The 15,449-nt window shown below is 40.8% G+C and overlaps 1 protein-coding gene across 6 annotated transcripts in view; it reads left to right on the plus strand.

The window, feature by feature from the left end:
• The first annotated feature begins 2,767 nt into the window (after window positions 1-2,767).
• Window positions 2,768-15,449, plus strand: part of LOC113512763 (F-actin-monooxygenase Mical-like) — a 43,643-nt gene continuing 30,961 nt past the window's right edge. For 5 of the 6 annotated variants that reach the window (XM_052895517.1, XM_052895519.1, XM_052895518.1 and 2 more), the window contains exons 1-12: window positions 2,768-2,998; window positions 3,752-3,919; window positions 4,498-4,582; window positions 5,550-5,737; window positions 6,922-7,092; window positions 8,298-8,495; window positions 9,323-9,527; window positions 10,167-10,343; window positions 10,703-10,876; window positions 11,435-11,571; window positions 12,752-12,821; window positions 14,060-15,333. In XM_052895517.1, coding sequence (XP_052751477.1) covers window positions 2,783-2,998; window positions 3,752-3,919; window positions 4,498-4,582; window positions 5,550-5,737; window positions 6,922-7,092; window positions 8,298-8,495; window positions 9,323-9,527; window positions 10,167-10,343; window positions 10,703-10,876; window positions 11,435-11,571; window positions 12,752-12,821; window positions 14,060-15,333 — 3,063 coding nt within the window. In that variant the 5' untranslated portion in view covers window positions 2,768-2,782. The remainder of the gene's footprint in view (window positions 2,999-3,751; window positions 3,920-4,497; window positions 4,583-5,549; window positions 5,738-6,921; window positions 7,093-8,297; window positions 8,496-9,322; window positions 9,528-10,166; window positions 10,344-10,702; window positions 10,877-11,434; window positions 11,572-12,751; window positions 12,822-14,059; window positions 15,334-15,449) is intronic. The other variant, XM_052895523.1, reaches the window with a different exon arrangement.

Here is a 15,449-nt window from a genome sequence, read left to right on the forward strand (position 1 = left end):
TATTAGGCTCTGCTGGATTTCTAGGGGGTCGAGTGCAATCACATATGTATATAGAGAACGCTGGCGATTAACATTCCCTCCTATGCCCTCACCAATACCTAATAGTAAAGGGGAGGGGGAAAGTCATTAGTGATGGGATTTAGCAGGCCCATTGCTAGCAATACACCCTATTAGGTCAACCTCCACGCGGTTCCCATTGGTGGTTAATTCTTGTTCAATTGGTTACTATGGGCCAACTGACCTGCCTTCATCCTCATCTGTCACTCTTCACTAGTACCCCGCCAGTGTACGAGTATACTGATAGCGCAGGCGGGGTTACCATTCCATTATCACCCATTAAAAAAAATAGTGAAGTGTTGTTCTGTGGTTGTTCTATTACGTATATTTAATGAATACTTTTTTACTGTTACTGAGTGTGCCTAATATATATATATATATAATTTAGAATTGAAAAATACATACAACTCCAAATTTTCACGCTTTTACGATCAACCCCTGTTTTTCAATCGCGAATTTATGTGCCACAATAGAGTTGCATGATGGCAATCAAATATAATAATTGTAATAAATTCACGTAGAGATCTTGAAATAATGTATATATATATATATATATATATATATATATAAATAAAACTATTATTACTAATTTTTATATTAATTTGAATACTTGTGTAACTTGTTTACTGTTTAATTACCTATTGGAATTACAATAATTTATAATTAAATTGTATATTTTTTAATGTGTTTATTTTTCTATCACCGTTAGAAATACTTCCTGATTGATCCCGACTGAAACGGAAATAAACTGTACAAATAGTATAAATACTTATATTGTTTCTGAAGTAATAATATTTTAGCACACCAAGATTGGATTGGATTGGAGTTTAAAATAGCCCTAAAAAATATTTAATTACAAAAAGTTATACATACACTGCACGAATTTTTCAATGAGAAAATTTAATTGTATTTGTATCTATTTGTTTTGTTTTAATGTAATAATGTTTTATTTATTTTGTGTTAATCGACTATACATGTATAAATATAAATGTGCAGGGTTCATGTTGATTCTTTGCCTTTAATAGTTTAAGACCTATATTGTTACAACATGAAATAGCAATAAATGATTGAATTGAATTGTCTTGGATTGATAAGGAACTATGATCGTTTTAGTTAGCATTCACACTATAATACAGTGTGAGTCCAGCCTAAATGCGACTACAACAAGTGAAATGTGGATATACATAATTTATCTCCGGCTACGCTTGCGCGCACCTTTAATTAATACGAAATACGATCTCCTTTGACAGCTATTAAGATTTATAACAGATGGTGTGTTGCTGTTTATGAAAAAAAAAATAGCAAACTAATGAGCGTATCGTAATACTACGTACTTGTTCATATTTATATACGATTGACTCTATTACAAGTTATTGAACGTGCCGCCGCGACGCACGTTTCAGATGAAAAGGAACGCACCGGTTTAAGGTGGTTTTACACTTTCTTATGTTAAAATTGTTTAACATTTTATTTAGAATAAAATAAAATGTTGGCAGGGCCAACAGCAATAGTCCAAGCATAGAATAGGCCTCCACTTTCTTTCCCATAGGTGTTGTAAGAGGCGATTAAGGGATAGCCAGGGATGGGTAGCATCGTCCCTCTTAAAACATATCTAAAGCCTGACTGTTGTTGCCAATTTGCCTGCCAAGCGTGGTAACTACTGGCAAACCCCCAACAGGGAGGCTTCTGTTTAGCAGTGGACGGTTAAGGGCTGTGTAACTAATAATCCTTTTCCCCCCTGCTCTGCTAGCTGGTGTCTAGCTCCACTGCTTACAATACACCCCTAACAGATTGACTTCCACGCTATACTCCCAAAAACCTATAGTGATTACTTCGCTATGGTCTGTCAACTGATTTGCTTTCATTCTCACTTATCACGTGTCACTGGTACTCTGCCAACGTATAGTGATAGCGCAGGCGTGGACGCCATTCCATTTTCAACTATTAAAAAAATGTAAGAGTAATAAATGGACAGGATCGGACAGTTGATAACAATCTTCTGAAAATATAATATGATAAAATTGTAACTCGACAATGACTGTAGATATAAAAATATAAACAACTACATTAAATTGTATTAAAATAAAACATATAGAAATAAATAAGTCGTTATAATAATTAATTTAATTTGGAATTTAAATAGAATTTAATTAAATTAAATTATTTAATTATTGAAATCTTTATGAAAATTAAAAAAAAATACGTCGCTACTTATTGCTGTGCCCGACAGGGTGTACTATATACTTTGTTAAGATCTTTCATAATAATATTGTAGAATATTGCTACTAGGATTATAATAAGAGCAATAGAAGCCCAAGGAATATATTTTAGATCTGCTGTCTATATGTACATATATGCTTGTTTCGATATCACGCAGAATTTACTGCACTAAATTGAATGCGGTTGCCACCGTCCTGTCTACCACTGTCCTAAAGGTTAAAGGACCGGGGAATATTTTTTCTTAATACGCCATCTAGAAGTGGTAAAATCTATGCGTACTGTTACATCAAACTCATTGCTGCATCGTTAATATAAATCATTTTATAAAGGATAATTTCCAAGATTGTGCAAAATCTCTGTCCGTCACAGTCTCAATTACGGCGTGAGACTAAAACCTAGTATACCAAATTTTAATTGATTTATCAATTTGAGATATTAAACTAGAAAAACTGTTTTTTTTTAACCAAATGAGGACGACCTCCTGACAGTATGAATTTGCGCATAAATGCTAGTTGATAATAAAAGCTGTCATATCCATTTACAGGCGAAGCTGGCCAGCTCGTGGAAGGCGCAGGCCCTGTTCAAGAAGTTCGACGCGCGCGCCAACCACAAGGTGTACGGCAAGGGGCGCGCATGCGCCGCCAATAGGGTGCTCATAATCGGCGCGGGACCCTGCGGCCTGCGAGCCGCCATCGAGTGCCAGCTGCTCGGCGCCAAAGTGGCAAGTTTTTACAAGCTTTTATCTGACTTGCAGTGTGTGCTAACTTGTTTGTTAAGGTCGAAACTTGCATGTTTTTTATGCAAATTAGAATGGCAAACAAGCTGACGGTCCACCTGGTGAAATGTGACAATAGTCGGCTATAGACATGAATTGTACGACCGCTTTACTATACTTATACAGTATCGTTGTATTTATAAATTGTCTTGCTTTTTCCCTATATTGTAAAATGCAAATAAAGTGACTAGTTCCACTTGTTCCAACGTTTTGCCGCTGGGGGTAAGAGTAGTATTCATTCACTTAATACTCAATATTGTAATGTTGTCAAAATGGCCGCCGCCATAAAATGGCGGTTGGTGTATATTTCAAATACAATTCTATTTCAATAGAACTAAATGATAAAGTATAACCAAGTTTTGTTGAAATTATCAAAGAATCGCTCTCTAAATAAAATCAGTAACAAATCGAAACATTAAATCTTTTATTTGCACTCCTATTTGATATGAGCAATGTCTTATGATCGGGTCAATTATTCCTTTGTTTACATTTTCATTCAATTCTATTGAAATATACTGTAATGTTTCTATATATATACGTGTATAAATTCCAATACAACCTGTGTTACTACGGTAACCACTTACCATCAGGTGGGCCGTATGCTTGTTTGCCACCTCAGTGGTATAAAATAAAAGTTACTTTTTCAGTTGTACTAAAACAGATCACAGTTTACTATAATAGTTCTTATCTACACTTCAGGTGGTGATCGAGAAACGCGACCGAATGTCCCGCAACAACGTGCTGCACTTGTGGCCGTTTGTGATCCAGGACTTGCGCGCGCTCGGCGCCAAGAAGTTCTTCGGAAAGTTCTGCGCCGGCTCCATAGATCACATCAGTATTAGACAATTGCAGTGTATACTGCTCAAGGTAGATAGATAGATAGATACTCTTTATTGTTTCCTCCAAAAGATTACAATAGTAAACTTATTATAGATACAAACAATTACAAGAAATAATCACAATGAGAAAACAATGGACGGCCTTATCGGCCTTACCTTATCTGTTGAAACTTCTCTATAGCCAAACTTAGCAACTACTGGCACTAAACCTCCTTTATGGGGAAGGCCTGTGTTCAGTTAAAAGTTGATATGATATTTTTTCTATTTATGATAACGTTCTTGAGTGGCGACCCCTTACAGGCAAACGCAGTAGGATGACCCCCCACTAGATAAAGAGACGACCTAAAATGTATTGCAGGGAGTTAGTGGATGCAGGTGGTTCAGGACCGTTCTTTATGGCAGTCTATGGGGGAGGTTTATGTCCAGTAGTGGACGGATAATGGCTGAAATGATGATAATTTACAAGTTATATAAAGCATATACATATATACAAATCACATATAGAAAGTAACTACAAATAACTCATAATACTCAGTGTCTATTGCTTGACCTTTCTGGATGTGGTTGCGTGAACACATTGTTGTACAGACACGACGTATGTTGCAGGTGGCGCTACTGTTGGGCGTCGAGTTTCACGAGGGAGTGAGCTTCGAGGAACTGTTGGAGCCTACAGAAACAGAGAATTCCGAAAGTAAGCAATATTTGTTTATGGTCACACTCCCAGCTTTGTTAAGGCGGCTAGTGAGGAGGACGTCAAGTGGTCGATTATCAGGAAGATTGATAAATATCATCAACAATTTAATATAAGTGCTTGGTTCTCAAATTAGTATAATCTGTGATTATGAATATCAGACGATCTCTTTGCCCCAGCTTCAATTCCAGGGGCGACGACCACGCGGGTAAGGCGTGGAAATTTTGTTCTTTGATAAGTGGTGATAGGTGGTAGTTCTCCTCTTCTAGCTTGGATAGTAATATATAATAGGGGGGGAGAAGGGATTGTTAGTAATGGGGTTAGTAGCCCCATTGCTAGCAATATACCCTGTCAGGTCGACTTGCTCGTGGTTCTTCCTGGAAACCATCGTGATTGATTTATTGGTAGATTCGTCACGATGGGCTAACTGACCTGCTTCATCCTCACTTATCACCTCTCACTGGTGCCCCATCAGTGTATACTGATAGCGCAAGCGGGGTTACCAGTCCATTACCACCCATTAATAAAAGCCCTACCATGAGCGGACAAATGACCGCTTTAAAATAAAGTATGTACCTTAATATAGAAAGAGATTTTAGCCAATTGGATAGTAAACAAGTAAATAATAGTAAGTTGTAAATATTGAAGAATGAGTTGTATGTATGTATATTACAGGAAAAGTCAATAAGTTACATGGTGATACAGTAACGTTATACGTGAACATTTTTAAACAAAATTACAAAAACGGTCATTTGACTGCGCTTGGTAAGTTTAGTGTGACGTCAGACACAATGTACATTGTTTTTTGAATAAATGACTAGATGGCGCTGCGTAATATGTATGTATTTTTTTATACAACTTAGAATGGCAAACAAGCTGATAGCCCACCTGATGGAATGTATGTATGTATTTAAAAACTTTTTAAATTGCTCAATGTACGAGAGAAGTAAATAAATGCTATTACCAGCGCTGGGATGGCGGGCGCGCGTGTCGCCCCTCGATCACCCAGTGTCGCAGTACGAATTCGACGCGCTGCTCGGCGCCGACGGCAAGCGGAACACCTTGCAGGGCTTCAAGCGCAAGGAGTTCCGCGGCAAGCTCGCCATGGCCATCACCGCCAACTTCATCAACCGGCACACCGAGCAGGAGGCCTCGGTACGTGGCGCCGGCACGTGCTTACATCTGATGATTCGGACGCGACAGTCTGTGACGGCGTTTGCATATTTACGTGTTATTTGAATGCTGTGATATTTATATTTTTTATTTAGATCCGTATGTATTTGAATATCTTTCTTGCTGTTTTGATGCAGCTTACATGCATAAAAAAAAACATACTTTGAACAAACAAAAAATGGCAAACAAGCTGACGGCCCACCTGTTGGAAAGGTAACCGTCGCCTATAGGCATGAGCAGTACCGTGGACATAACAGTTGTTTGATTGGGCGCCTCTGTCCCAAGTTTGCATGGCTGTGTTTCGGTTTAAAGGGCAGGATATGTCAGTGAATTTATTGGGTACAGAGGAATAACACCTGAGTCCTCAGGAATGGCAACACTTGGGGGGTATCATGGGCGAAACAGTATACTCTGTTGTGTCCATGGTACTGCTGATGTCTATAGGCGACGGTTACCACTTTCCATCAGGTGGGCCGTCAGCTTGTTTGCCATTCTAAGTTGTATGAAAAAAAAATAGCAAACAAGCTGAAGCCCACCTGATGGAAAGTGATAGACATAACAGAACCATGGACATAACTGAGTATACTCTTTCGTATATAAGGTGTTATTAAAGCCGTCATGTTGTATATTTTCAAAGCCGTATGGTCCCGGCGTAGAATAGGCAACCTCCTTTCTTTTCCGTGGGTGTCGTAAGAGGCGACTAAAGGAGGGCGAGGGAAGGGCACTAGTGTCCCTCATAAAATATCTCCACAGCTGAACTCCGGTTGCTAATCCGCCTGCTAAGCATTGCAACTACTGGCAAACCCCAAGGGGGAGGCTAATGTTCAGCTGAACAGTTAAAGGCTGATTTTTTTATAGGATGATAATGGAATGGTAAACCCGCCTACGCTAACAGTATACGCTGGCGGGGCACCAGTGAGGAATGATAGGTGAGGATGAAGCGCAGGTCAGTTAGCCCATCGTGATTGCACTAGAATTAACCACGATGGTTTCCAGGGGGAACCACGTAGAGGTCGACCTTACAGGGTATATTGCTAGCAATGGGGCAGTTAGACCCCTTTACTAACAAGCCCTTTCCCCCCCAAAATGGTGATATTATGATAATCATACTATTGTGTGAATGTGTGTAGAACTGATTGTTCAGACATGACGTGTAATGTTTCCAGGTGCCGGAGATCAGCGGCGTAGCGTTCATATTCAATCAGAAGTTCTTCAAGGAACTGTACGAGATGACCGGCATCGACCTAGAGAACATTGTCTACTACAAGGACGACACGCACTACTTCGTCATGACCGCCAAGAAGCACAGTCTGTTGGACAAAGGCGTCTTACTCAATGTTAGGAACATTTAGTTTATTATAATTGACTTGAAACTATCGCACGATCTTCCCATAGTTGCATGTTCCCTGCAATAAACACAGATTCTCCATTAGGTATATTTGTTTTCTCAAACATGCTTGGAAATGTGAGCATTATTTTGACAATCTTCTTCGAGATAAATCAAAATTGCCGTACTGGCCAGTTACATGCGGGCAGCGGCCGGCAAAAGTTGTATGAAAATCCATATCTATCGTGTTTTGCGGCCAGATAAATTACTATGTAAACTAATATCTGTCCTGTAATTTAAAACTGGAATGATCTTTTACTTCGAAACATGGCTACCAAGGAGGTAACTTATAAAAGGTTTTATTTAAATTTCGAACTGACTTGCAAATAGAAAGCTATTTATTGAAAAAAAAAGGAACATTATGGCGCGTGAAATATTATTGTTCGTTATTCGTCATTGAACTTAAAAAGTAAAATTGTGTTTTTGATTTTCGCGCATTGTTTGAAAAGAGTAGTATACAAGCCTTGGCCACAACTAGGCATTGATGGACTCACGTATGTGTGCCTCGGCTACGCCTCCGCCCACATTTACACGTTCGTCCATCAATGCCTCAGTTGCTGACCGCTGCAGTAATGTACTATTATTGTCTATTGGTCTGAGTGTTTCATATGTATGGATTTAAAAAAAAGTCCACGTGGATGTCGCTTTGACAGGGTAAATTATGGATGGAATTGGAATGGTGCACCTGTTTATGTTAATGGTATATATAGGTATTGACTCGTCGTATGGTCTCGGCATAGAATGGGCCTTTCTTTTGGGTGTCGCAAGAGGCGACTAAGGGAATTTAAATGGTCGAGGGATGGGCAGCAGTGTCCCTCTTAAAACATCACCAAAGCCTAACTGCGGTTTTTTTAGTGGACGATAATGGAATGGTATTCCCGCCCGCGCTATTGGTATACACCGGCGGTGACCAGTGAAGGATGATAAGTGAAAATGAAAGCAGGTCAGTCAGCCCATCGTGATGAATGCACCTGGAATTCAGCAGGATGGTTTCCAGGGGGAACCACGTGGGGGTCGACTTGACAGGGTACATTGCTAGCAATGGGACTGGTAGTCTATATTTCTAACACTCCTTTCCCCCCTCTCCTAACTGCGGGTCCAAAACGCCTGTTAAGTTGCTTGCCATTGTATATTAGATAAAAAAAAATTAACCAGGACTACACGGAGGTGTCCCGTCTGCTGAGCGTGGAGAACGTAGATCGCGCAGCGCTCATGCGGTACGCTCAGGAAGCAGCCCGCTTCTCCACCGACGGCCGTCTACCGCTGCGGGACTTCGCGCTCAACCATTACGGCGAGCCGGATGTGGCTCTGTTCGACTTCACCTCCATGTACGCCGCGGAGAACGCCAGCATTGTGAGTCGTCTTCATATATTGAAGAGAATTTAAAAGAATTTCATTTCCTGAATTACAGGAGGGAGAAGGAGTGGGGGACTTTTTTTTAATAATAATAATCCTTTATTATTCACACTACAATTTGGTCCATTTTGTTAGTAACCATTTCCTTACAAACTATGTTAGTGAAAAAAGAAAAGCGATTAAAGTAAACATTTAATTAAACCATTTTACTTAGATGTGAGCCAGCCGACTAGAACAGCATCTGAATGAAAAACCCAATTCGTCATAGTCGTAGAATACTCACAGATCTTTATATGTAATTTTCGTCAGATCCGTCAGTATTCTACGACTATGACGAATTTATTGGGTGAAAATGGAATGGTAACCCCGCCCGCGCTAACGGTATACATTGGCGGGGCACCAGTAAGGGATGATAGGTGAGGATGAAAAGACAGGTCAGTTAGTCCATCGTGATGAATACATCTAGAATTCAGCACGATGGTTTCCAGGGGGAACCACGTGGAGGGCGACCTGATAAGACATGTTGTTAGCAATGAGGTTGTATAAACCCATACCTAATAATCCCTTTCGGGGGGAAAGGGATTGTTAGTAATGGAGACTGAAAATCCCATTGTTAGCAATATACCCAACCAGGTCGACCTCCTCGCGGTTCCCCCTGGAAACTATCATGATTAATTCCTGGTGAATTCATCACGATGTGCTAACTGGCCTGTTTTCATTTTCATCTATCATCCTTCACTGGTGCTCCGCCAGCGTATCTCGTTAGCGCAGGCGGGGTTACCATACCATTTTCACCCATCAAAAAAAAATCCCTATGTGTGTAGGTTTACGAAAGACACGGACGCCGTCTCCTCTGCCAGTTGGTAGGAGACAGTCTCCTGGAGCCGTTCTGGCCGACAGGCTCGGGCTGTGCCCGTGGCTTCCTATCGGCGTTGGACGCGGCGTGGACCGTGAGGTCGTGGGGACAGGGGCCCCCACCGCATCCGCTCGACGTTATCGCTGAGAGAGAATCTATATACAGACTGTTAGGTGAGTACGGTTAAAGCAATATAACGTAGGGAATGGGGCTAATGTACTTAAGCTGTGTTATAATCTACATCTCTAAAAGCTTAACTGTGTATTGTCAACCTGTCTGCCAAGCATGGCAACTACTGACGAAACTCCTTTTATGGGGAAGGCTCATGTCCAACAGTGGACAGTTAGCGGCTGAATCAATAAAATATAAATATATATTAGGTTATTACATAATTATGTCCTTTTTCTCGAACGTAAGTTTTATATATCAACTTTTTTTTATGCAACTTAGAATGTCAAACAAGCTGACGGCTCACCTGATGGAAAGTGTCAACCGTCACCTATAGACATGAGCCGTACCATGAACATAACACAGTATACTGTTTCGCCCATGATACCCCCCATGCGTTGTCATTCCTGAGGACTCAGATGTTATTCCTCTGTACCCTGTAAAGTCACTGCCATATCCCACCCTTCAAACCGAAACACAGCCATGCAAACACAACTGCTTCACGGTAGAAACACGAATGGGACAGAGATGCCCAAGCAAACGACTTTTTTTTTACAAAGTCTCCCTCTGTCTCGAATTCTTCTTATTTTTTATTTTTAAGGTCTCAATAGTACACTTGTTTTTCATAATTCTAACGTTTGCAGCTCAAACGACCCCCGAGAACCTGCACCGTGATTTCGGCGCGTACACACTTGACCCGGGCACCAGGTATCCGAACCTGAACAGAACGGCCGTGACCCCCCACCGGGTCACCTCGTTCTATGACTCGGACGACCCACTGCCGCTAGACGCTGTGTCCACCGTCAGGAAGCGACGGAGAGGTTAGTACCTATTTGTATTTTTAACCGACTTTAAAAAGAAGAATTTTTATTTTTTGTTTTTTACCTCATTAATCCATCTGTTCTAAATCGATTAAAAAAAATCTTTATTTATATAAAATGATATACTTATAGATTGGTCTCATACAAATTTTATTAAAATCGAGTTAGTAATTTAATTTTTGGACCAATTTTGTTACAATTGAACACAATTTTTAATTATTTTTTTTATTATTGCTTTTGTTGAGACTTCTAGGCATATATATGGAGGGGGGGGGGGGCAAGTAGCCAGTGGTGGCCTTAAATTAAGGCAGCATTTTATATGTCATGTCCATAAATAAATAATCTTTTGTTGTGTCTAGAATCGGAAGTGTCAGAAGAGGTGCTGGTGTCGTGGGTGGGGTGGTCCGAGGGTGGTCTCCGGGCGGCGGCCAGTCCACCCGCGTTGGCAGCCCTGCTGCGTCGGTACCGGCCCGATCTACTGCCGGCGACCACCGCGCCGCGGGCCGTCTACCACGTACTTCAGCACGAATTCGGTAAGGAAACTACCATTATATCAATCAGTTAATATATATAATAAAATCTTAATTATACATGTAAGATATATAAGAAAAACCCTCCCTATATTATATATTGGGGGCTTTATGAACGCAGTAGAATCAAAAACAATAATTTTTAAAATTTTTGTCTGTTTGTGTGCACGCTAATCTCAGAACGGCTTAACCGATTTGAATGCGGTCTTCACTAATGCGTAACTGTTTGCTTCACTTAACATTTAGTGTTTGTTTTATTTCTATCAGTTTATAAATTTAAAAAAGTTATATTATTCTAAAGAATCATGTATAAAATGCTATAAAATAACTGATCAGTTAACACTAAATCGGTAGGTTTAGTGTTAACTGTCATTTCATATATACCCCGAATAGGACAGAGGTACCCAAGCAATCGACTTTTGTACAAAGTCTCCCTCCCTCTCATTCCTTTATTGGGGGATACTCATACTTGCCAGCGTATATTACTACCGCAGATGGGGTTACCATTACATTATCATTCATTAAAAAAATTGAGTTTGACGTAAGCGATTCTCCTTGCAGGCATAACCCCATTGTGTTCGAGTGGTTCAGTGCGCGACGTGCCCGACGCCAAGATCCGTTCGTATCTATGGCGGGTGTACAACGCGTTCAAGGGGGAGGTGCCCCATGTACACCACCATACGGACGTCTTCGACCAGGTATTAGCATACGTATTTATAAACTAGCCACCGCTCACGGCTTCATTCCTCGAAATTGATAATCATATCAGTTGTTAATTGTCCACTGCATAATATAGGCTTCCTCCATAGAGGGGGATTTGTCAGTAATTGCCACGTTTAGCATGTGGGTTGGCAACTGCAGTTAGACTTTGGTGATGTTTTAAAAGAGGTGCTCCTGCCTATCTCTCTACCATGAATTCCCTTAGTCGCGTCTTAAGACATTCACGGGAAAGGAAGGTATGGTCCGGTCTCTGCCGGGACCACACGGCGAACAATCCTCATATCTTAGTCATATTATAATGTCTAACGTCACGGATGCTCCCGACCTAGTATTTACCTCTAGCGTGTAGCGTGCTAAACCCACAAGTACCCACGAAGTCGGCGCCTCTGTGTAAACTATGTTCGTATTGTGAATGGGAGTGTCTGCGATCCTCATCCATATTAATGAGCAAACTGTCTTATGGCCCGATCATTTATTTATTTATTTATTCATCAGTACAAATATGTGTACATGACGGATTTAATGCTAAAAGCATTCTCTCCCAGTCAACCATAGGGAAGTGTCAGAATACTCGAATGCCTTACTACTAATTATTGATATACATACATACTAAAATTACATATATAAACGAATAAATATATATGAATAATAAATATACTTACACATATATGACATATACTATATTATACACGAATTTGGGAATAATATAAAGCACTTACTGCTCGGATAAAGTAAAAAAAGTGAGCGTGAACGGTTTTTTTTTGAAAGACGGTTTAGTTAGTTAATTTACATTATCATTAATTTTTATTTAAATAGAATATACTTACTGATATGACTGGCTGTAGTAAACCGAAGGAGAAATGGACACATAAAAAAAAAATATATTTTTTTAATGGTTCAGAATCCTAAATATCATATAGCATTTTTCTTTAACAACATAAAGTGTAGTTAAATCTATTATTGAATGAATGAATGAGTATACTTCATTTGCATTATACAATATAGGAAATAAGCAAGACAATTTACAAACACAACGATACAATTGTACAAGTACAGTGAGGCGGTCTTATTGCTGAGAGCGATCTTTATAAGACAACCTTAAGGTAACGGACTAATTGTTGTACAAGTAGGTATGATAGTGATATTATTATTTTACAGATCAAACAAAATCAACAGAAAGAGAAACATACAAGGAATACTACGGACCTCTCCGTTTCTGTTTATTCAAGTAAGTCAAACAGTCCACTGGATAATGACGTGACGTCATGTCATTATGTCAAGGAGGCATCAGTGTGTATGTGTGAAAGTTGATATATGAAAATATGTATGTAAGTATCCCTTTCACGTTTAGTTCGTTTCGCCTAAATTGGGCACTGGAGGGTTAAAAACTTACTTTACGTCTATAAGAATAAGATTCATTTTAGGTAATTTTAAACTTTCGTGTGGTTTACACATATTTTTAAATGCACAATCGGGACCTAACGCGATTAAAAAGCTTTTACAGGTAAATAGTACCGACATACCTGCTTCTTTATTGCCGACGTTTAGTTAAGCCCCGATTTCTTCTTTTGCCTTCTATTTTTCCCTCTACTATGCTCTTAAAAAATCGTCATATCCAATAAGAAGGCCCAGTATTTTGCCTCTTCTATTCTCTATTGTTTTAATTAATGTTCTTTTCTCGTTCACTCTTTTCAGGACTTCCTCATTCGTTAGTTTTTCTGTCCAGCTTATCCTTTCCATTCTCCTCCATGTTAGACATTTCGAATGCCTCAAGCATCTTTTTTTCCTTTTGCGTCATTGTCCATGTTTCACACCCATATCATGTTTTTATGCTCCAAATATAAACCCCGTTTGTGTATTTAAAAATAAGATTCAATTTGTATTACTTTCTCTAATGTATAATAAATTTTTCTTGATAAGAGCTTTTTTTTATACAACTTAAAATGGCAAACAAGCTGACGGTCCACCTGATGAAAAGTGGTAACCGTCGCCTATAGACATGAGCAGTACCGTGGACATAACAGAGTTAACCCCCCATGCGTTGCCATTCCTGAGGACTCAGGTGTTATTCCTCTGTACCCTGTAAATTCACTGTCATATCCCACCCTTCAAACCGAAACACAGCCATGCAAACACAACTGCTTCACGGTTGAAACATGAATGGGATAGAGTGTTTAAGTAATCATTATAAAGATATGATGATGATTTTTGAATATAAGTTCTGTTTAGTTTGGCATTAGGTGGCTCGGTGTGGTATGTCCAATGGTGTATATTATTTAACAACTATGGCAATGACTTCACCAGTATGGCCGAAAAAAAGTAACCCTTATCGTCCTACAAGCATAACTATCTTTGTACTAAATTTCATGTCAATTAACTAGTCATTAAGTCTCTAGGTCGCACGTAACAAACAAGTTAATGGACAAACTCATTTTTATAATTATAAATGTAATTATTTGTAAACAGACGCGGCCGAAACCGACAAGTCGCACTCGAGCTACAGAAAGAAACGGCGCTCCGTCCGCACGCCCCAAGTAAGTAACGACCCAGCTGAGTACATACGCAAAGAGATTGGGAAACTAGACCTTAATGACATTACGCAGCTAGCGCGACTCATAGAGGGACACGACGCGGTCGACGGCGGCAGCCATGCAGACAAACAGAAGGACCTGCAGGAACAGATACTGGCCCTTTTGGACCCCGAAGAGTCACCTGACCCCAAAATGCTGAGGGACTCTCTAGCTCAACTCTTGCAGGGAACCACCAAGACGAGGGTTAAACAAAAAGAAAACGACTCTAGACTGTCTCATTATTTCTCAGAAAATAAGGTAGAGAAACCTGTAAAACCTCCACGGAAACTCAAGGGTTTGGATGCGTCATCGATCAGACTTCCAGACTTCTCTGATATCTTTCAAGACGACTCGGTCGACACGGATGCTACAATGGTCGATGTCAGGACGCCTAAAAAGAAAGAGTTTATTAAGTCATCTAGTGCCAGCCCTAAAAAGAAAGAGTTTGTGCGATCCTCCTCTACTGATAGTCCACTTCCGCTGAAAGGAAGACGGTTATCCGACGTGATCGACAGTCACAAGCGAAGACACTCGCATAGCCCTGAACTACTGTTGCACGGACGGTCAAACTCAGTCGAATCTTCTGATACGGTGAATCCCCACAATACAAGACGTATAGCGCAAATATTCGAGGGCCACAAGAGGAGGCATACGCCTAGCCCCGAGTCTCGCACAGTCCGATCTGGGTCGCTTGGTAACCCTGAAATGGCGTTGAGAATGCAGCGGATGGCCGAAATAATCGAGGGCAAACGACGCAGCACCCCGAGTCCGGACCGCACTAAACGATCCGAATCTATCGGCAACCCTGAGATGGCGCTGCGCAGGCAACGAGTGGTCGACTTGATCCAAGGTCATAAGCCTCGGAAGCCGGAGCCACAGCAGCGCAAGAATTCCGGAGATATGGCGTTCAGGATGCAGAGAATGTCCGAGATGATGCAGAAAAAGAACGCCGAAGCAAAGCGACCCAAAGGAGGTGGTAGGAGGAAGGCAGCTCGGGAGATTATGCGGCAGCGTTTTGAGAAGAGTCTTCAGATGCTGGTGAGCGAGCCACGGCCCGATTTCGTGCCGTCGGCCGACCTCGAGAACGACTACGGGCTGCAACAGTACCGGGCGAGCGCACCACATTTCGGCGAGCGCGTCCGCAAGCTCGAGAAGCAGTTGCAACACTACGTGAGACGTGGTTGACGTCGTGTGTTGCATGCACTAACGTTTGCTCTCACCGGACCACCCTGCGGTCGATGACCCCGGGCCGATACTGCGCTATCGATGTGTGGTCGCAATGCACG

This window comes from Galleria mellonella, unplaced genomic scaffold (genome assembly GCF_026898425.1).
Source record: "Galleria mellonella isolate WM207_F2 unplaced genomic scaffold, CSIRO_AGI_GalMel_v1 utg28, whole genome shotgun sequence".
In the NCBI taxonomy this organism is placed as follows: Eukaryota; Metazoa; Arthropoda; class Insecta; order Lepidoptera; family Pyralidae; genus Galleria; species Galleria mellonella.